At 44.0% G+C, this 23,790-nt stretch overlaps 1 protein-coding gene across 1 annotated transcript in view; it reads left to right on the forward strand.

The window, feature by feature from the left end:
- Positions 1-7,023: 7,023 nt before the first annotated feature.
- The window catches only part of T265_04184 (hypothetical protein), a gene marked incomplete at both ends in the record, with an annotated part of 59,675 nt that continues 42,908 nt past the window's right edge, over positions 7,024-23,790 (forward strand). The window contains 3 exons of the mRNA XM_009168866.1: positions 7,024-7,139; positions 7,170-7,311; positions 22,792-22,918. Of these exons, the coding sequence (XP_009167130.1) occupies positions 7,024-7,139; positions 7,170-7,311; positions 22,792-22,918 (385 nt within the window). The remainder of the gene's footprint in view (positions 7,140-7,169; positions 7,312-22,791; positions 22,919-23,790) is intronic.

Genomic DNA, 23,790 nt, shown 5'->3' on the forward strand with positions numbered 1-23,790 from the left:
AACTCTTCACATAACCTCGGTTATTGGTCCCTCCACCTGCTTTCCTTAACCGATCCGCATAATGGCAAAACTTTATTACCGATCGTCGGATATTTTCAGCGCATGCGCACCTACGCCGTGTGTCTGAAGGAGGGCCTGCACCGTGCCTACAGACGGCGGGTCTCTGCAATGGTAGCCCGTCAACAAAGTATAGGGAACTTGGGGCACAGTTATTGAATTCCGCCAAAATTAAAAATTGTACCTCAAAATAACCATCCTTAAACATACACCACAAATTTCTATGAAACCACAGTTTGAACCAAGAAAACTCTTACAAAAAGATTGGGCATCTCACGGTATTTACTGTAAACCCTCAAATTCCTTTAGAGGGTAACACTTGTCAAAATATTTTCAAGCGTGCGAAAGGCCTAATTCGCGTGCAGAATTCATATTTTGTATGGCCACCGTATCTTAGCTAGACATCTCTATGAATATGGTAAAACCTTGTGGAAAAGATAATTTCTTTAAGTATCTTCTGCATTGGACTGAGAATATTTTGAACGTAGTTACGTCCTCTCTATTCCCTCAAACTTTGAATCGAGCGCTCATCTGCAACCTACTTAGGAAGGTTTTTCAACCTTTGCAGCAGGCATCCCACTAAAAAAATAATGAATTCTGTTAGCTAGTAATGTTGATCGATCTTTTCATGCTAGTCACCACATGCCGTATTGTGCATTGCAGGGCTTTCAGGCGTTTTGGCTCATTGGTAATACCATCACAGGAATTATTTAAGTCAGTAGCGGTGCGAGCAGGCAATACAACGAGGTGGCTGGTACTTCAGAGTATTGACAAAATTCAGCAGAGTCAGGCAGTCCTGTGTTTGCATTCAACACTGGGCCGGGAAATGGTGGAAATATATTTAACTGCGGGTAAGTTTCAGACTTTGTACAACAGTTGCGGTTACATCATCATTAGGTCTATAGACAGTCCCGTACATAAACATTTTGGTGAGACAGGTGGGCCATCAAGGCGGTTAACTTTAGCATGGGACGCTTGACGAATACGGTCTGAAGACAGTCTTGAGGCCATCGAGAGCACAGAATTTCCCCTTTCTCTAATTCACACGCGGCAGTGGAACAGTCGCATAGACAGTGGGTTGCGGTATAGTATTAGGCGCCAGAAAACCTACTCAATGTATAGGTTAGACTTTAGCCCAAAATATGAAGCGACCAAAGGTGGTTTAAGGTTTCAGCTATTTTTATGAGTTCACGCTGCTGACTTCCCTAGTGGTGATGGGGATTGAGTCGAGGGTGGTAAGGAATGGCGGTCAACGCGAATGAGGGTAAACACATGTGAATATGCGGAACGTGCATTAGCTGAACGGTGCGCAAATCGACGTTGCTTGCCGCTCAACCGTCTGTGAGAAAACCGTTCAGATGTAGCGCTTAATCGGTGCCTGGCTGCTTACTATTTCTTGCCCACTTAAATTTTCTTATTGAAGACATGAACACTAGATGTTTTGCATTTGCGGATGCCTGACTGTGGATCCACCGGAAGATCCTTTGCAACCTGATCCTTTCAACAATTGAACATTCCTTAGAACCAAATTGCCCATAAAAGGTAAAACGACGCTCAGCTCCATTCAACCTCAGGTTACTAGAGAAGCAGAACCGCACAGCACCGTTATCACCGTTACCACCGACTGACACCGATTAGCGCCGGTCACTATGGGTCCAGGGATAACTGCGATAATTAGAATAGTGGTAGGTATCTTAACCACAGAATTTACGCGTAGTATAGAAGTCCGAATATGGACGAACGAATATCGTATATTCTCGAATATCGCGGGCGTACCATCAATCGCATCGTAAAACAAAGGCATATAAGATACACTAAACAGAACGAATAGAATAGATTCAATGTTCACCACATTTGCCACACGTTGCATGAGCGTGCGGGTGTTTATAGTATCTAATAGGTTGGAACCTCAAACGTTCATATATTCTCAACGTCGGATTGTCATGTACAGCGTTTGTTTCATGCTCATCAGAATCATCTGAAAGGTCATCAGAAAGGTCATTAGTGTTTGAAGCAACAGACGTATTGTCACCAAACCGACCTCTAGCATTGAATTCGACCTGAGTAACATGCCGTCTGTGACTTGAGAGATCTTCGAGGTCATGAACCGTGACCATACAATTCCCGTCCCTCCCAATATCAACACAACTAGATGGAAGTAGATAGTTACCTTTGAAAAATGTTACGTCGGCAGTCCCAATGCATTCCAGGTTCGTGCGTAGAGATCTCGATTTGAATAGCTCTGCTGGACTCTTACCAGTAATTGAATGGGCAGCATTCCTGTACTGCATCAAGAAATTATCAATACCTTGATCAAGATCATAGAAAGTAACAGGGGAAATAGAATTGATGGCAGATTTCAAAGTTCGAACAAAATTTTCAGCAAGTCCATTAGACTGTGGATGACGGGGAGCAGTAAATAAATGACGACAACCAAGTCCTTTTAACCAATATTCGAGAGATTTCGCTGTAAAGTGGGAGCCGTTATCAGTGACCAAAACAATTGGCACACCTTCACGACTAAATAGTTTCCTCAAAGCATACTGAGTAAACTCAGAACTCGGGGATGTCGTGAGAAATACTTCCGCCCAGCGTAAATAGGAATCTACAACCACCAGTGCGCAAGACTTGTTCAAAAATGGACCGCAATAATCTGCATGAATACGTTGCCATGTTTCACAGGACAATGGCCAAGGAATCCATTTGGATGGTTTGGAATGAATTTTGTGTGTACAATTCATACAATCCTTAGCCGTACGCGCAATGTCTGCATCCAACTCTGGCCACCAACAAGTAAGTCTGGCAAGAGACTTCATTTTGTCGATGCCTAAATGTCCGGAATGCAAATCGGATAAAATGGCACTTCTGTGTGTTGGTGGAATCACGACACGATCGTTATAACACAACAATCCATCAGGTGTCAATGCTAAACTGTCTCGACGAGCATAAAATGCGGGAAATCGACGACGTTCTTGGTGCGTCCATCCTCGTCTTAATGCAGAGATAACGGATGAAAAGTATTTTCGGGTATCACGCACAAGCTCGTCTCGTTTAATCGGAAGCGGTTGTACTAACAAACAATCAGAAACATTAGATTGTGATAAACTTTCTGGAACTCTGGATAGATAATCGACGTGCTGAATGGATTTAGCACCACGATGAATAATGTCATATGTATACGAACTGAGAGCGATGCTCCAACGTTGAACCATGGCTGCGGATGACTTAGCCAATGATTTCATAGGATGGTATATGAATTTCAAGGCTTCATGATCGGTCACAATCGTGAATGGTTTACCAAAAAGATACTTGTGTAGTCTACTTACACCCCAGTAGACAGCAAGAGCTTCACGCTGTGTTTGAGAATAGCCCTGTTCGGCTTGTGTTAGTCGACGGGATGCACAAATGACAGGACGGCCATTTTGTTCGAGAATAACACCTAATCCAGTTGGAGACGCATCAGTTATAACGGTTGAATGATCTTTCGCAGAAAATGGTTTCAAAATAGCGTCAGATTTAAGATAATTGAGTAAAGAACGCAAAGTTTTCTCATGCTCAGATATCCATGAAAATGTTTTCAGAGATAACAGTTCAAATAGACAATAAGCTTTCTGAGAAAAGTTAGGTATGAATCGGGAATAATATTGCAATGCACCAAGTATGGAACGAAGTTCGGACAGATTAGAAGGGGATGGAGCATTGACTAAAGGCGATAAACGTTCATTATCAGGAGAAAAACCATTTCCATCAACAGTGTAGCCTAAACATGATAGTTTGTAAACAGAAAATGCACATTTCGAAGAATTAACGGCAACATTTAAGTCATGAAATCTTTTGAATAATGCAAGCAAGCGTGAATCGTGCGTAACCTTATCGACAGCATGAACTATCACGTCATCTTGATAAGTTACAACACCTTCAAGACCGTCAGTAATTGAATTAATCACATCTTGAAATACAGCAGGAGAGACATTAAGTCCGAATGGCAAGAAATTATACCGATATAATCCAAATGGTGTATTGATGACTGTGCATTCACTAGTAGCATCATCAAGTGGTATCTGCAAGTATGCATCCTTCAAGTCTATTTTTGAAAAGATTTTTGATCCCGCTAGACGATACAACACATCTTCAGGTTCTTCTGTAGCACACGAGCGTTGAAGTAGGCTTTTGTTGAGTGTCAATCGATAATCGCCACAAATTCTAACAGTTTTACCATCAGACTTTAATGGCGTAACAATCGGCGTAGCCCATTTGGAAGACTCGACAGGTGTCAGAATACCTTTTTGGCACAATGAATCTAGAGCTAGACGCACTGGTTCACGCAAACCAAAAGGTACTATACGTCGTTTGAGGAAAATCGGATCACCAGAAACCTCGAGTTTCACTTTTGGTATGCGCATTCCTCCGGTGACTTTGGAGCAGCTCGTGATCAGTTGTTTCAATTCGGTTTCGTTGAAATTTGAAGTAAGTAGTGAAATGTTAACGTTAAGCGCACGTAAAACTTTGAGACCAATTATTGAAGGACCAGAATTCGATACAAGAAAATTACAATCAACAAAGTTACCACTGGAAACTTTGACTGGTATAGTACATGAACCAAGAAGCGGTAAAGCATGTCCAGTGATACCTCTAACAGATAATTGTGTCGGTTTTAAAACAGCAGTAGGATAAAATGCTATAAGATCTGACTCAGGAATAATGGATTCGACGCTGCCAGTATCAATGATAAAACTATGCTTTTTACCAGAGCCTGATATGAGCGTCTTCGACACATGCATAGAATTCGATAAAACAGATAAAGACATGGATGAGATGTTATCAGTCAAAGGCTTGATATCAGAATTTGAGTCGACAGTCAGTCTACAAACTCTTTTGGACTTACATACATTCTGAATATGCCCAATCTTACCACATGAAAAACATTTTGATTGGCGATGTATGCAAGTATATCTGGAGTGGTCCTGTCCACACGAAGCACATTTGCCAAGAACTTTTTTTGGTTGGCGTATTTGACGATTTTGAATGTTCGAATTCAGTTGGTTGTTTTTGTTATGATAACGCATATTGGTTTCAAATTTACCGTGTGGGCGACCTTCCAGCCCTTTCGACTTTAGTGCATTAAATAAAACGGTCTCGTTGCATTTGGTTACTTCTTTAACATCCTGGTATTGCTCGCAAATTTTTCTGATCGATATGAAGCGTTGATCAGTCTGTACTAGGAGCTTTTGTTGTAGATCTGGAAGATTAATTCCGGCAATGAGGCGATTACTCAGTTGGCTTTCAAGTTGTTGGCCGTAGTCACATTTTGCAGCCTGTGTTTGCAGTTGGAGGACAAAATCACGAATACTCTGAGATTCGGATCGAATAAGCGAACTGAATTTCTCTCGTTCTGCGGCCACAAAATTGATAGGCTTAAAATGACAGGGCATTAACTTCTTTAGAACATCGAATGTGCAATCGATCGGCGCTGTGGGGAATAATAAATTCTTCACAGGAGCATAAGCATCCTTCCCAATGTAGTGCAAGAAATAAGCTGTCTCCTTTTTATTGATCCGATCCGATTTGGTAAGACACCAAGTGCTGAAGCGTTCCAAATAATCCTCCACCTCCCGTGCAGTTGAATTTACACTGAGCCAATTCAGATAAAATGTTCACCACAATAATATCCAACCAGAATTTAAACCATATTGCATGGTAAGTGGCGTCAACAAAGTGGCCAAAATATCCTTTATCCATTTCAAGTATTTCTCGGTCTTAAGAACATTTATCTCCTCAGGGACTTAGTAAACATTCGCTTAGGCAAATTTGGTGTAATAGGTGCAGGCCCCGCGGGTTGCTTCGTGATTAGCATGAGTCTGCCGGCCAAATTACACTGCTATTTCACAAGATAGTTTTATCTATTCAAGGCCGCCTGAATGAACCAAACCCTCTCCGCAAGCGAATGTGCAGAATTAGGATTCTAATTGGCCTCCAGTTATATCAGCCAATAAACTTATTATTAGTATAGGAATTGCGCACATATTAGGCCTAGAGGAAGACCAGCCTGATATAATCTTTCTCCAGTAGAGCAACCAGCCACTGGATCAAGTTAGCACCCTAACTGTGGTGCCAGAAGCAGTTGCCACCACTGAGCTCAGACTCAGTGTAAAGTGAGACGGCGTGTAAACGAACCTCTTGCTGCATGTCTATTACCCAATTTCGCAGTCGCCCTTTTGAGGTAACAAAGGACAATCTGTAATACTCCACTGCGTAGTTATTTCGTCCATTTTGCCGGTCACGTCTGCTCGTAGTTACTTTTCACTTGTGTTTAACCTAGACATTCACTGATATTTGTCTGCTTGCGTGATGACTCGGCCTTGCCACAATCACGCAGGAATATGCACTCATGAATGCATCTTCTATGAGGTTTCAGCTAATGGTCAAACAAACGGATATGTTACCTCCATTGTAGCTCAGCTACTCGAACGTCAGGCTGTCGCATTCGAAAAGAGCGCAAAGGATTACCCAACTTAACCTTGCGATACCACCTCAAGTTGGGATTGTCAGAAACGAATGCTCATTCTGCATACCTGAGAATCAGTGAGTCTGTGAGGTGACGACTTTCATCAGGGGGCGAACTGATGGAAGCTACTGACTCAGCTGCCAGCTGGGTCTGGCTTATCTCAAGGTCATGACTACTTTCTAAATTTGTTTTGGCTGTTTAGTGTAGTCATGATTACGTTTCGGCAGCAATCTCCAAGTTCGTTGGGGGTCGTGAGGCAGTCTGAACTGAGTGCAAGTTGCAGGGACAGTTTTTCTGATGAATATGATTTGCTTTCTGAGATCGGAAGGTACGTCTAACAGATCCCCATGGGACAAAATTTCAGAGGACGCTTCGCTCGTGTCTGTCAAGTTAGACACAAAAGAAGTGGTGAAACCTTTGCAGCAAAAATAATAAGACGTTGGAGAAACGGAAAAGATACTATGGAAACCCTGATGCGTGAGCTTGACATCATTGAGCGTGGCAAACTATCCCGACGAATTGTTAGTATGAATGAGTACTATGTTAGAGCCACCGATTTTGTCATAATACTGGAACAGTACGTCATTTAATTACCTCTAACCTTTAGTGCCTGCGGTGGGGACCTCTATTCCATGACTCATTACTTTGAAATCAATCCTTCTGTTGCCTTTGTAAAATCAGCCGTTCAACAGAGCTTGGAGGCTTTGGACTTCCTACACGAGCGCAGTATTGTGCACCTAGACGTTAAGGTAAGTAAGGTATGTTTTCCACCGGATTTGATTACCATTTACTCGAACTGCAATAACTCAGAGGTCCATAGTGATTCTTGTGTCACGAAATGTTCGGTCTCTTTCGTGAGATGGGGTGAGGTGGCTCAAGTGGTTATAGCGCGAGTTTACTGACCGGAAGGTTCGTGGTCGAGACCCGACCTCTGTCTCTCGACTTCCCCTGTCTAGGCTTGGGCAACCTGACAGTATTCTAGCCCTCTGCTTCCTTCGGGTGGCATGGCAGCTAGGCATAGCTGAACGATTTTTTCTTTTGTGAGGTATCCACGGGATACTCATGAACTCTGTATGGTCATTCTGAATTGCCCGTTGGACGTTCGAACATATATACCTCCCCTATTGACGCCTTTCTTCCGCCGTGTTTTGTCGTGTTTTGTGAGTCGTATTTTGTCATACCAACATACCAGCCTGTCGTTGTTTTCCTTGCAGAACTAGATATAGATACACTAGAAAGTACAGTTGTCTAGATATTGTGTTCTCGTTCCGCGGACTATTCCGATTTAGTATTCATCCTTGTCTCAAAAGCCACGTAGCGTGTAATCCTTAGGGTTAATATACTGATTTCGTAACCACTTGAGTGTGATATCCTGGGATTCGTCGTTTATTAGAATTGTAATAGGAAAGACGTAAATAAGAGAGAACTTTACAAGAGTAGGTAGTGGAATGTTGTTTGTATTCGGTGCTTCCTTCGGGTGGCATGGCAGTTAAACACCGAAAGGGTCCTACAGGTGAACAATTTTTTTGTGTTCGATTTTGAATGCTAAGCAGAAAGTTTTCGTTGTAATCCCGACCTTCCACACATGCGCCGTTACACGTAAAGCCGGTTTGCTCATCCACATGCAGCTGTGTGCCTGATCTTGGACATTTCAGCCACCCACTGGTATGTGAGGCTCTGGGCTTCAAAACGTCATCGTGGACCTTCGCAGCAAGCGAGATCTGTACATAATCCAGGTCAAATTACACTGAGGCTGGATCAGTGACTTACTCATCATTTTCCTTTTTGCTTTCTTTTGTTCGGTAGCGAAACTCCCATAGGCTTCGTTTATGTTGTTTTATTAGTCTCTCCTTCACGAGCCTGTTGGTAAGAAACTTGAAGACTGTCCACATAATCTGTCCACAGAAGCCATGTCTCGCAACCACGCAACAACACCATTTACTGTAGCGTGGTACACACAACTCTTAGTACCCAGTGATATACCTCACATCCGGACGGTGCGCTAAGGCGGGTCCAATATTTTGCGCCCTCTGAGGAATGTCTGTACAAAGTACGTGTATTCCTACTGAAACATTGGCGACGTTCTAGACGCCTTATTCACTGTACATGCACGGTAAAAGTACGATTTGAACATAGAGTCTTGCTGTCATTTAGCTGCTTCATAGGCACATAGGCGCCGTTGGATTTCATCCACAAAAGATTGCACATAAAGTCTGATCAATTACCTTGGCAGCCTGGAGTGGTAACTGGAATGATACACAGATTATGATCTTCTTCAGGTTACTTCTCGCATCATCCATAAGGTTCAGGATGTTGCGTTGTCAATTAGGTTGTGAAATGCTCGTCTGGGGACTAAAGCATGTGCTTCGTCTGTCACGATTCAGTCGTGGCTTGTACAGCTGCCAGAAACTCGACGAACTCAAACCCACTGTTCCGAACTTCCAAGAGAATTCAAGAGGGCTGGAAACTGACGTAGTGCGTTGCATTGTGAAGTTCCAAAACGCACAGTAGGAGGCGCAGACCCCACTATCCTAATTAATTGTGAGAATGCCTGTTCGCTGTGCAACATAGTTTCTCATGGCGTTCCAAAACTAGAGGTCATATTGGTACTTTGATAACTTTGAGAGGGGGAAGAGAACTGGATTTGAGCGGACCAAATAAAAGACTTACGAAGGCGCTGTAGGCCCTAAGCGTTTAATTTATTCTTCCAGAAATCAAGGCGCTTGTTCTTTTATGGTGAGTTCCTTTACTACTGGCTTATTGGGGACTTTCATATCGCCGGTAAAGTTTTCGACCATTCCAAGGTGTACTAGCCTCGGTTTTCATGGCCTTATAGTCTTAACAGGTTTCCTTATGTACACGCTGGCTACGCTTGAGTTGACGGCTAACAGACCCAGCTGATTTATGCAAGGCATTGAAAGGAGTATACCCTCTTGCACTAAGAAGCTGTAACACCTCGAATATTCCTTGGGCTCAGTACGACTTTTCTTTTCCCGCCACCGTTGCACTGCTGGAGATCCCGCTTTTAGGACTACATGAACCTCTTTGGTAAACTTGTTTAACTTGTTGGTCGGAAGAAACGCAGTTGCTCAGTGTAGTCGGAGTCAATGCTCTGCTTATGCATACTGGGGAGCTACTGCTTCAGTTGTGTGCTGAGAAGCGTTTATTAGTGCACAGGTGGTGATAGCCATAATACAAATCAGAAGGTGTATGTGCACTAATAGAAGTTTTTAGCATGGTGGACAGTGGAGGCTTGCAACGCGTATAAAAATAAATACAATGCGAAATGGGAGTATGTCAAAGAGGAACTTATCGTATGTGAGAGTTCCTTGGTGAAAGTCCGGACGGCGGTAACGTGTTTTCTCCGCAGTTTGGCTGCTACACGTGTTCCATGATTGTCCGTGGACTTGGAGTGCTTGGGCTGACTCCTTGCTCCCTGCGCGCGCGCGAGTCTGTGTCCTGACTGGGTTCGGCTCCCTTCATGTAGGTCCCAGTGCGTATACGTGGGCGCGTCGGCACGTGAGTGGTTGCTACGCTGACTAGGCGGCGCAGACAATCGATGTCCGACGAGTCAGCTTAATGCGACGTGTTTGTGCGTATGAGAATAAAGACAAGCCTCGCGATCCAGTGAGCGACTGTGAGTTGAACAGTCAAGTATGTGGGTGACTGGGTCGCTACACGTTTACCACAAACTTCCTAGAGTTTCGTGAGATGCGCACCGCTGATGGTCCTCAATAAGAGTTCAGATGTGTAGTGCTATCCTGCTTTTTCATAATACATTAGCTTCATTTACAGAACTGAATCTCAATTAAGAATCCATAAACTCCTCACATTACCAACAGTTCTATGGGTGCCTAGCTCACATGCTCACAGCTGGGATCCTCGTAATAATGATTGTCAAGTAAGACTGGACGAGAGAAGACAACATTGAAGAAAGATGGAATATGCCATTAGTCACACGTTTTTGTTTATCCGCCCCGCCGTATTCAACGAATAGAACTCGAGATGTCTCTTCGTTTCGTCGATCAATTAATTGAATAGAAACGGGGAGACTGGGCACCTCTGATGGACGCCGATTTTTTCACGAGTGCTTTTAGGGAGCTCTTCGTTTACTCACACACCAGGAGGTCTGAGAATACAAAGAACTTGCAAGGTTCCTAAACTTTCATAGTATTCCTTGATTGGCGAGTGTGTCAAGGGGAACAAACCGGCCAACCGAGTGGAGTGCATCTTGGAAACTCAAGAGTACTAAATTTGAGGGTCGTTTGTACAAATGGCGTTTTTCTGGCACCTGACGAAATGTGAAGATTTGGTCAACGCAACCCCTACCAGGCCGGAACCCCGCTTACTGCTCTCGAGTCAGTGTTTCACGAGCCACCATGAGGCGACAAAGCACAAGTAACGCTAGTAGTCTCTTTACAACCGGGGTTAAGCGGATATCCCTGTGGTTGCCACACTCAGTACTGATCCCTGACAATTCCGTTGACAGTAGATTTTCGGGGTCCGGTCGCGCAGATCAATTGAAATAGTCTTCGGGCTTTACCGGGTTTCTGGGCCTCTTCCATTTCCTTAGCTTTTCGTGTCCACCAGACTTCACGGTCGGCCCGCACGCTCACTTTCACTTGACGTCCGATGATTCATCAGGTTAAGCTGTGTTCGGGATCCGCTGGGATATTTCCGAGATTTGAGCAGTGCCGCCGTTCGGTCTGATATATTTTTGCTTGAGTGAGCCTGGTAGCGCCGTTCCACGGGAAATACTCCCAGCAATGTGCAACAAGGTGGCGATCTCGTTCCATGAATTTATATCTGATGGTGACACAGTTATAAGAAACCCTAGAATACAAATCTGGTAAATTCGTCTAATATCCGGATGTGGCGATCTCTCAGTTTCCAAGCGATTTTTCCGCACCTTACGCGGTCCTGGAAAATGGAGGAGGAAGCGACTCCGAACGAATGCGTGATTGGACTCTCAGTTTCCAAGCGATAACGACCGGCAGTCAGTTATTGATCCGCGCCTTCGGTAACTGATGGCATTGTCATCGATTTGAGTTCGCGATCAGCGGGTCAGATGACTTTGTCTATTTCGGAAATGAGTACTGCAGAAAAACGGCTTGCGGTCAGCACTTAGCTGAAACAATTGTCCATACGTACCGAGTCCGGTTGATGTCGACCACCTGATTGAGTCTCAGATGCGCTAAGCCTGCCCATTTGTGCATTCAGATCTTTGGTAGTCACAAGGATATCTGAGCTTTTAGCTCACCGCAACAGTGCATCCAGGGCTTCGTAAGACTTGTCTTTGATGGTGTCAGAGCTTTAGTCATTTGGGGCGTAAGTCGACATGACAAACAGACACAGAACAACTTCTCACATGTGTTACTTCTTGACAGACTTTGTCAGACGAACCTCTCAGAGGCGACCATCAGTGGGTATCCAGTCAAGCAAGGATTCCTCTGCCCGGCGACTTATGACGTTATCAATTCCTGCACACCCTAGCGGAACGGCCTGTGGAATGCCGGAGGTGCGCACCCGGAAGCGAGTGCAGTGTGATGATGCTTAGTTATCCAAGTTGGGCATTTGTATCACGGTCCTTTTTGCTACCGATGCAGTCGGAAGAGATCTCGGTCGAATCCGTCATGTTTAGTCTCAGCACCGTTGTCCATTTGGGCGTGTTCTGATACGACAAATAAATGACATTTACCACATTCACCTGTGTTGACGCTAATTGAGCGAGCGCATTGCACTTTCAGTCTTTGGGGTGAGTTCAACTCTCGCGCCATAGGTACCACGAGGTATCGGGTCAGGACCACCAGATATCCTAAGTGTTAAATGAGGAAGGAAGGACTTCTTCGTGCACCACGGAACACAAGATTAGTGATGGGACCGTAAACAAGTTGAATGATATTTGAAACTTCAAGTGCACATGCTTCGGGAAGTGTCAGAATGATACGCTTTGGTCCTAGAAGTTTGGAGTCTTCCCGAAGTTGTAGAGCAAAGTTTCTGGATCGTTTACTTCTACTTCTTTGATCTCCAACTTTTATTAATGACAGCAAAACCGGATGAGACTACCGGTGCTTAACTTTTGTCAACCTAGATTTACCAGCATCTTTCTCTTCACTTGTCATTTTATGGGAGACACGGCTAAAGTAGCGTTTATTACGACCCACTCACCACAAACACAATAATGAGAAATTTGTTATGAGGTCCCTAAGTACGGTTTTTCTTATTCCCATGTCTCAACCGAAAAGTTTTTGAATGAATAGTTGTAAGTAGCTTTTCCAGATACCCTACACTTATTAAGGTCTTAGCCATCGTGCCTGATTGCCGGGTACAATTTTTTCTTAAGTCAGGCCCCGAAGTAGTGAGGACATGATGTTCAAATTATGACCTTGTTTTCTCAGTATAGTTGCCGTTTAACTAGGGTCGGGTTGACCAAAATTAGAAGACGCATTATGGTCCCCAAGTTTTGGTGGCGAGTTGTTATTCGACTGTTCTGCGGTCATTCTGTGTATCCTGTGTGAATCAACTGTGCTGCAGAAGTCTTGTCGTTGTGCAGTTTAGACAGCTGTTACTGATGAAATGTGTCTATACTAGCCATTAAATCCTCTTCCGAAAGTTTATTACCAGTGAAACACTTGGAGGGGTGTTTGTGGTTGATACGCTCCACAAATTGAATCAGCAAGGGAGTATGTTTTAAGGTGACCCGATTTTCTATTGATCCTGGATCAATTAGCGAACTCGGTACACTGTGAAATGCCGATGGCCATGTTTTGGTTTAGAAACCCAAGACTAGGTGTTAAAGTTCACAGAAACGTGCTCAACTGTAGCACACTGTCGACTAAATGCACCCGTATCGAACCCATGTGTGAGCTGACCCGCATTTCAGTACCGGGATGGATGGCAAAACTACAATGGTTCGTCCAAACCATTGTTTTTTGTTTAGGTCGTGACTCTGGTCGTTGTGTACGCGGGTGGACCTGTGCAACCCAACCCATTCACTTGATGAAACAAGCGTCTTGTTGTTTCAATGTTCAGTTGAACCGTATCGACACTTTTGTTTGACATGCTATAGTGTTGACAACAGTGATGAGGTAAAAAGTAAAAATATAATAGGAGTATTTGTTGTGTAGTTTGTTTAGTACGGTGATAGAACAAATTGCCAGCACGATCCACTACACTGTCCTTCACCGTCTATTAACGCTGCACCTCTCACCGTGAACAAACTTATCGTGGTTGCTTGTTTCCCCGAATTTCAAAAACGTTGCTGTTGAAGGCCGCTACTGTAGAGCTTGGTGTGCACAACAGCGGAGCTGTCGATATCGATGACGAGAGCTTGGTGAATGGCAAATTCTCGTTGAGGAAATAGCGAGATGCATTCTTATAAGCTCAGTACATGTGGGAAGAAAAGAACGTTCACTTGTAACCCTCTTCCGGCGCCTAGCTGCCGTGCTACCCGAAGGAAGCAGGAGGTCTGGGATACTGCCAGGTTGCCCAATTCTGGACAAAGGAAGTGGAGAGGCAGAGGTCGGGTTCAAACCACGGACCTTCCGGTCAGTAAATTCGCTCCCTAACCAATTGAGCCATCTCGTCCCTCAGTATGTGTGGAGTGAAAACGGTAGAGAGAAGGGGATTAAATTTCCTCCAGAGAATGATCCAAACGCACGAGAGTTATATAATGTAGGAGAAGGAAAAAAGGGCAAAATTCTGTGCAGTAGGTTTTCTCGGAATTCTGAAGACTGGCTTCCTAGTGGAGTGGAATATAACGCTCCACTCTTCCGGTCCACAAACGGTGCACTTACTTTATCCATACAAGCTTATCAGGCGCTTTCACAGCAAGGAAGCGACAGTTGCGATGCAGATCGCCCAACAAACACTTATTCCTTTCTAGTCGTCGAAATTCTTGGTAAAGCCAGTTTAGATAAAGTAAATGGCTGGGTTGGAAACATTAACGAATAAGAAAATCAGTCGGGTCTTCTGAAAGTCTTGATGCATTTCTTGAGGTTGGAATCTTAATGGTGGGCACCAATGTGGTCTTACATGTCATCACACTGTACTGAGGGTAATTCCGTAATATCTTGTGTAAAGTGAATACGGATGAAAAGAATATGGTAGGGTAGAAACCAAGCCACAAAACTTACCCATCAGAACACCCAAGAAACGTAGCATACGAACCAATGTACTGGAAGATGCTTGAGGTGAGCTGTGCTATGTTGAGAATGAAAAAAGCGTTTTGTTTGCTGTAACAGGAGCACTAGTGCTCGGTGCTTGGCTGCCACAAGCAATCTTTAGGGTACATGTCCAGCGGCCACGTGAAATACGAATAAAGTAACAAGGGTTTCATCGAGATCGACCCCTTGCCATCTTGTGTCATCTGCAAATAAGCTCAGGGATGATCATTTGGAACTTATCCTAGAGTACTCGCAACACCTACCGGACGCAGACTCAACTATCTATTTCATGCCCTACTGTCAAATCATATATGCGCCATTTCGAATGCAGCATGAAAAGCTCTCCTCACTAAACGACAACTCAACAGGCGTAACGGATGGCCAAAATTATTACAGTTTGGTTTGAAATTCGCACTCCCCGATTGATGTTAGACAACCACCATACTTTTGTTTACACGGTGCCTTGTAATGGGATCGTTCCCTGTAGCGGGGATGTGCGCCAGACACCTCTATACGCAGAATGCTATTTTGTGCGATATGAATAGTTAACTGCTACATGACAGTTCGCCGCAAAAATACTCGTAAGCTGGCTCAAATAATGCCAGGTAAGAAATATTGTAGCATTTATGCCATTGCGTGTGGCATGTCATTGATTTGCCTTGCAACTTTTTCCTCTCACCCACAAAAAGTCATAACAGCTATGTTCGACAATCGTAAACCAAATCACAACGGATTCGAAGAAGATTTGTTCATGAGAAACACACTCATTTGCAAATCAATTTGTTTTCACGAGTGCGCCAGACACCTCTATACGCAGAATGCTATTTTGTGCGATATGAATAGTTAACTGCTACATGACAGTTCGCCGCAAAAATACTCGTAAGCTGGCTCAAATAATGCCAGGTAAGAAATATTGTAGCATTTATGCCATTGCGTGTGGCATGTCATTGATTTGCCTTGCAACTTTTTCCTCTCACCCACAAAAAGTCATAACAGCTATGTTCGACAATCGTAAACCAAATCACAACGGATTCGAAGAAGATTTGTTCATGAGAAACACACTCATTTGCAAATCAATTTGGTTTTCACGAGTGACTCAACTGAATCTATCGTTTGTGATATTCTACAACTGAATGTGCTGCACGCAGACCGTCTTATCTTTCAGTTGGCACGATATTCGAGATATCGCAGTATATTTTCATAAAGGAAACTACCCACAAGGTTGCTGAAAACTCTTCGACAGCCCACTACCGGTTGACAGAAACTCGGGGACTGCACCTACCTGATGAGCCCCAAGAAAGGCGAAACCGGTCGTGGGCTGTGAGTAGTTTCCTTTATGGAAAGATTTGTTCATATTCTTGAAAATACAGTCTAATTTCACCATCTTTCTGTGGAGTCGGACTCTGTTGGAAAATCTACATAAAATGTCTGTTATCTCCTGCGCTACCACTGAGCATGGAATTTCGAAGAAGCTGAATTAGGTGTTTCTCCTAGGAGTCTTCCTTAGAACTGTACGGTATTGATCAAATTCCTTTCCGCACTTGTGATAAAAGAGGGAAAATAAAGCATCCTGACTTTAAACCACCAATCACGATCACGAAAGGATGAGATAGACACAACATCACGCCAACCCGTACCAGGTCAATAATCACTGGACAGTCAATCTAGTTTCGTTGCCGACACGGAGCTTTGAACCCACAGTAGGCCCTCATTAACTGTCTATGATGAAATGTAGGTGGAATTTTTAAATGATTGAAAGCATCGTGCGACTGGTAAACAAACGGGTGCAATGCGCGTTAATAATACGGGAACGCTTATTGCAAGCTGTAAGTCCTGTGAGCGAGTTGTGGGCATAATAATTCAACATTGTAATACCTCGATAATTTCCGACAACATTTGGTTCCGAAATATCAGTTACAGGTCGACTGGTTAGCTGCGCTTATCCTACTCAATCAACTCAAGATTTCCTCTATATGGGTGATGAAAGCATGAAACATATGCTATGGACAGTCTGTTTAAGAATAGGTTTGAGTCATACATTTCCGTTCGAAAGGAAAATGTCTGTGCTTATTTTCACAGTTAGTCTACTATGGTGTAGTAGAACCACGTTTTCAGTCGAAAATTGGAACGTAAAAAGTGTCGTGGATTGATTAGTCTGCCTCCGGGATGGAACTGAGGTATTCAGGGATAATCAAATGACTTTCACCCACTATAGTTTGCAGTCAGGTTCAAGACTTTCACGACCACCGAAACCCAAAGGCTGTGAAATAGAGGTTCGACCAGGTAGTCCATTTGCCAATGCAGGGACTGCTGTCTAGGGAAACCCCTCCAGAAAAAAAACTCTTCACACGAGAGAACGAATTTCCGGTCTTGTTTGTTATACCATGTAACTCCCTCTAGATAAAGCCTGTTTTCTGGAGAATACTCAGCTAAAAATATAACTCTGTAAATCTTACTGCGGGTTTCTGTCGTCCAGACATGAGCAGTATCACCTCAATGTACGGTACCTTATAGACCCAGCAACAGCTTGAGAATGCGCTACAGGCTTCACCTAGTAACGAATGTCCACTGAACATGACAGCTTTTTTAAGCCACTCAGGACAGGCGCAGTGAAGTGCTATAACAAACAACCCTACTTGTCCAAGGAAACTACCGCGCGTAAGATTTGTTCATGGTTAAGAAGGCCGAATCCACGAATAGGGAGAATTCCTCTCACGAGAGTACTACTTTCATGAATCGGGCGGATGTTCTTTCCAAAAAGTAGACGTTCTACTTCACCGTACCACTGCGTTAGCTTCGATCTGACGTGTATAAATCACGCTGTATATCGACAGGGATAAAACATTGTAGAGAAGACAGTGTGTCATCACCTTGCTATTGCTTCATCTGTGCGAGAATGTCGGATCTTATTTATCGTAACCTACCATTTTTATCCATCAGCAGTTCTTCCTGACAGATGTCCGGGGTTTTTGAATGTTGCATTGTTTTGACAGTCTCACCCAATATAGTCATTGCTCCTCCTACGCTGAACGCAATCTTCTATTTGGAATGATTGTTTTCAGTGGTATTCCTGCATCTTCCTCTCTATGAACTGGAAGAGATGGCCCAAGTGCTTAGAGCGTGAATTTACTGACCGGAAGGTTCGTGGTTCGAATCCGACCTCCGCCACTCGACTTCCCCTGTCTAGGCTTGGGCAACCTGGCAGTATCCTACCCCTCGTGCTTCCTTCGGGTGGCATGGCAGTTAGGCACCGGAAGGGTGCTATAGCTGAATGTTTTCTTTTTTCTTTCTGAACTAATAATTGGTTAGATTTCTTTTTGGCAGTGGTATGGTTGAATTTTTAGGTCTGGCTTGTTCTTGGATATCTACTGGAGTTCTTGCTTGGTCCTACTGTTTCTCCAACTCCTAGCTAGCTTACTGGGAGTGAGAATGAGACGCTGGATGTACAGATTGATTCAGTTCTTCGCCTTGCATTTTGTCAGTGCTGCGCATTTTATCATTTTAGGCCGAGAGTGCACACGCTCTTATCATTGGCTTGTTTGTTTAACATGACTAGAAGGAAAGCGGTCGTATTCAATGACCCTTGGATGGACTTGTTTCACAAGTACTTGTTACTATCTGTTCATTCAGATACGAACTGACTGAACGCCTGGTTTAATCCTAATGGTATCTACAGCGTTCGCCATTTGCGTGTCTCTCATAGCGAATGTGCTGTCTGATGTAGCGTCGTCATCTTTTACACAGAATCTCACGTAATATTCGTTTTGTTACATTGCACGCATCCAAATTTCTAGAGCACTTACTCGTGGTTTGTGGTCACAGGATCCCCAAAACTACGTTTCGCCCTCTAATATCTGTCAAATATTTTAGTTCGTGTTCCTGGGTTTCATTTATTCGGATGTCCTTCATTGTTCCGAAAGTCATGATGGTCCAAGTTGCATTTCTGTCTTTTGGTCGTTCATAAATCCTACAGTGACATTGATAGCTCATTGTATCTCGGTTAGAGCTGTTTTTTTATACGAAAGATACCCGTTGATAGCTCGCATCTATGGACATATTTGCTAATTAATGACAGACATAGCTGAAACCTGTCTCAATCCCTCGTTCACGATATTCTCCAGTTGAATATGCTGCACAAAGACCCTCCTCATCAGACAGACAGTCCCCGAGAAAAGCGAAATCCGTAGTCTACATCAACCTTGTTAGTTGATAGGTACGTACAGGTTGGATGTGGGGTATACATTGAATAGGTCAGCTAACGTAAGTAGCTATGAATTTTGAGACGTCTCTCTTGTACATAGAAGGATAGACAGGTGTTCATCGTTTCGATGACAAGATAGTAGACAGCGCACAATGTGGTATGGTAGTATGGGGTGGATTACCGCCTATTACCTGTCCGAAAGTCGGTTGTCGAAATATAGAATCTAGGTCTAGGAGTATTTACACGTGGTGCAGTCCATAAAGGGTAGTAGCCGCTCCTAATTACTTTTGCGCGTGGTTTTCCTCATATAGTTGGGACATTCTGGCCCCATAAATGATGGCATTTCCCACATGTGTAGTTATCCATGAAGTGTGGTGGTAGAGTATGGAATAAGTTCCGTATTCAATGGTCTAAATGATCTAATGGTTCATATGAATTCTGAGGCGCCATTTTACTGTCTACCGGTGAACACTGCTGCTTTCGAAGTACCGTTGTTTTCCATGTTATTATCAGACCTGGCTTGAACAAGAAGTACGAAAAACCCGAGCGTTGTTGATGGTGTTAGCCTGGCATTCTTTTCGCGCTACACTGCGACCCCGCATTATGCGTGCTGTTGAATAACAACTGAATAAATCGTTCAGCTGCGGCACCCTTTCTGCGCGTCGCTGCCATACAATCCAAAGGAAGCACGGGGCTTGAGATGCTGTTCCTCTTAGCCTCTATCTAGGTCACTTGACTATGGCTCGCAATGAGTCTCTTCTTTGGTGCGTTGTTTCTCCTTTAACAAGGCACTTCCTTAACTAAAGCAGCTTCGAAGCACCAGTGGTTAACGTTGGTGTTTGGATCAATGTTGATGGTTTTTGGGTTGCAGGGGACGCCAACCCATATCGTAAGCTCCGAATGAGCTCTGATTACCCAGTCTTCGGTTTTCATTTTTGTTGGTCGTGTGGGTTTTGCTCGGATGTCTGGGAATTGGTGGTGACAGATTCGGTCCTATCGCACTGGCCGTGGATTTGTATAAAATGCGTTCTAGTCGCCTTTCACTTTGACAAATCATCGTGAAAGCTAATGAGTCGGATGTTTTATGACTTTCTCGACAGTGCACGCCTACTAGTATGTAGTATGTCTTGGAAATTATGAGAGCGTAGCAGCCCCGACAACCTACCACGGACGGATTAACTGTCAGGACCTCCGCTGATTAGTCTCTCTGTCCAGAGCATTGAAGCTTCGGAAACTATGTTTGAAAGTAAACCATTTCCGATATTTAGAGAGTACTGTCGATGGTGGCGAACCTACGGACGCCGTTTGAACGCTCACGATCAAGCAAGCTGTTCACTTAAGTATTTGGCTCATCTTAACGTGAATGCTGGTCATGCATTCAAAGTCCCTCTTCATCCACCACCTTCCGATTCGTTTCGTACATGAGAATGAATTCCCAAACTACGACTCAGGTGTGTGATGACCAAAGCACGCATATTTCTCACTAAAATCTCAGGTGATCTTTCTGTATATTGGTCCACAGTATCAGTGATTCCATCCTGATTGTTGTGGCCTATCACACAGTGTTGGCACATAAACTCACCAAAGCACATGCCTAATGAAACTAGGCTTATTGGGTCGCTGATGAAACTGAAAGAGACTGGACCTTATCGTGGTGCATTGGCTTGTATACCTTGGCGAGCCATTGAGTCATTCTTGGATGGAGTTCTGACAAACATGGCCTCCTGGTCCTCCAGGTCGAGTTTGGATTAAGTTCCTTAAATTCGGCCGACTGCTGTAGCTTGGAACGAAACAAGGGTTTGCGGTCAGCGTTGGAGTCAAAGGCTTTCATTCAGCGCTCCAGTCGTCTTATATGGGCTTGGGCGTCGTGAAGTATCCCAGCCTTCTTTCAGCAATGAATTATGCAAAGAAAAGTTTTTTTGAGAATCTGCTGTTGGCCTCACTCAGGTATACAGCAAGGCGGACAAGCGAAAACACATAACTGGCAAAACCTCTCATATTTCCTCCCGTTATTCTCTCTTAACTCTCCTCTTACCCCATTTGCTGTTCATTCTTCTGAAAATTCACTATGCGGTTATGCACCGGCTAAAGTGTCCGGTTGCATGCCACTGCTCGTTGCGGATTAATTTTCGTTGACGTGAGCTCGTCTCTTCGTTTTTGTTGCACCAAGGAGAGTTGAGATATTATTTTATTCACTGGGGTCTTCGATGCACGTGTAGGGTCCCTCAGTTAGTGAAAGTCACGACCCAGCGGCATGTTTAGTTAGACGCAAGATGTAATGATTGTGAGCGTCTCTTGCGGATTCCTCCCGACCTAAAGCTGCTCCACCTTGACGTGATGGTTGGGCTCTTACGGTGCAGTGATCCTGCTGGTTATCATGGCTTGAACTTCGTTCCTCAAGATGTAACCATGCCAGGAAAGCCAACGCGATGCAATCAGACTAGAGACCTCGTACTACGAGTAATCGTGCTACTAATCGGTCTAGAGGTATAGTCGTACTGTCGTCTGCGATAGTAGTGTGAAGACAGTAAGGCGTTTCTTCCAGGTGACAGCATGTCCACATTTATGAAAGCAGCGATGCTACCTTCCCCCCGAGGAAGGACGAGTTAGAAAGGTTGGCCCTATAAATCGCATACCCGCCCGGCGATTTACCGTGACCGCTGACGCATTATTCTACGCCGTTGATATACTTTTAAAACCAAGGAGTCAACCATACCGGTAAAGCTGAAAGCGCGTATGGTGACCGGTCTGAACACTCTGCCCTAGACGGAACTTCCTTGTGCGTTTTGACTTCAAAGTATAGCTTCAGAATTCTCTTCCCCCTGTATTGCAATAAAATCCTACGGTTAAGAACTTGAATTTGTTGAGCAGTCTACTTATATGAGTAGCTGTGTAAGTCGTCACTCTACATTGACGGAAGTCGGTTCAGTGCTTGTGAAGTTGCGTCGTTTATGGCGTCAGAAACGACTTTCGCTGTGGACAGTGCAATGTGCATATGTTACTTGTAAAAGCAGTCTATAGGTGTTGACCCCTCTAATCTGAGGACCTTAAATGTTCCAAACGTTTGGTAGTCGGTGCCTTCTGGGGATAACGCGTTAGCTCACTGCCGCCTTTATAATGAACTAGAGGGATTGATCATGACCAGAACACAAAACCTATCCATGTACATATTCGCAATGCACTACTCATAAGGTTGCTGAAAATCCGCCGACAACCCACGACCGGTTTCGCCATCATCATCAGATAGGCTAAAACCTATCCAGTTTATCTGGTTTGGACATGTACCACCGTATATCAACAATGGCGCCGTTTTCTACTTAAGTTGTTGACGAAGCGTTCACGGGTGCAGGCTATGGCTTGTTAACATCAAACGGATGCGGCTACTGTACTGCGGGATTTTCGCGCCCTCCTATTCTGGTTCACCGGTTTCCTCCCGCGCTCAGCTGGAAACCCTATGGGACGTGGCACATGACCCGATCCAGTTTCGATCATACAATCAATTCCTAGCCGAACTGACTACCCAAAGTGTGTTTGTCGTGGTACGCAGATGAGGTTTCCCAGGGGACATTGAGCAAATTCGACTGGTAGTGGGCTCGTTTCGTTGATATTCCAAGGTTTGGACTCTTTCTTGATAATTTTTTATAGAGACGAGACTGTTTGTACCAATTTTTCAGTTCCTCCAGTCATCTCTCTGCTCATTCTTCCTCCTGGTTTAAGGACGGTATCTATTTTGCTACGAATGATGACAATGGTGGTGATAGCATTTCAATTGTTTTTTGGAATGCTTTGATGTGCACATTTATTGCCAATAATTATTTTCTATCATTCACGTCTTACTCCTCCGTTCATCTATACATTTACAGCCAGATAACATCCTACTTCGACAACCGTATCCCGATTGTGATATCGTCCTCTGTGATTTTGGTTTGTCCAAGTTCCTGAGCCAAGAGAAAGTGACTCGTGACTTGGTAGGCACTCCTGACTACGCTGGTAAGTTTATCAAGTCACTCGACTTGTTCGACTGTTCGATACATTCGTAGTTACACATCCAGCGTGCTGTTTTTCATTCTGTAGGTAGGTGGATCTCTAGCCAATGCTGGTAATTCCACTGGCCAATTCTCAGTTTTTTACCCTGTTACATTATTCATCAGTTCTGAAAGCATTCAGTTACCTGCATGTAGGTGTCAGACACCCCCTACTTCCCCGAGCAATTGTTGGTGCCAAATTTATTGGCGAAAACGCAGTTTCCATCCCCACTCAATACGATTTTCCGGTGCTCAGTTTGCACATCCCGTTTACCAAAATGTCTTTCACATGATCAAACAACCGCTTGTCAGTAGCGGGTTAGAAGGCTTTTTTTGATACGTTTCTGTCAAAGAATGTATAGTAATTCTAGTATAGCATGAGAATATTTTCGTTGGACCGCACCGCAGATCATATGGTTTCGGAGGCACTACTATTGGGCACGTGACAAGCGTGGAGTTGTGCGTATATTGCAGTGATGTATGACCGCCTTGTTTATCGGCCCTTTTTCAGCTACACTTCTCGGTTTTAACATAGATGGTCTATTTGGGACGGTTTAGGTTGTTAACCTTAGTAGATTCGGTGGAAGGAATAGGAAACCATGAGCTATTTGTTAACTGGATAGGCATCCCCGCAGCTTTGGGACAGCGCTGTAAGAAATCAGTTGTAGCTTGATGAATTCCTTTTCTGAGGTTTACAGCGTTTTTGCTTCGGAAACGATCGTTCAAAATATCCTTTGCCACTCCAAATTGATTGGACGTCTTTTGACTGCAGAGAATGCACCCCACTCATCTTACAGATTCCGACAAGAATGGTTCTTTTGCCTTGAAAGTCGCTCA

The sequence above is a fragment of the Opisthorchis viverrini genome, assembly GCF_000715545.1.
Source record: "Opisthorchis viverrini unplaced genomic scaffold opera_v5_66, whole genome shotgun sequence".
In the NCBI taxonomy this organism is placed as follows: domain Eukaryota; kingdom Metazoa; phylum Platyhelminthes; class Trematoda; order Opisthorchiida; family Opisthorchiidae; genus Opisthorchis; species Opisthorchis viverrini.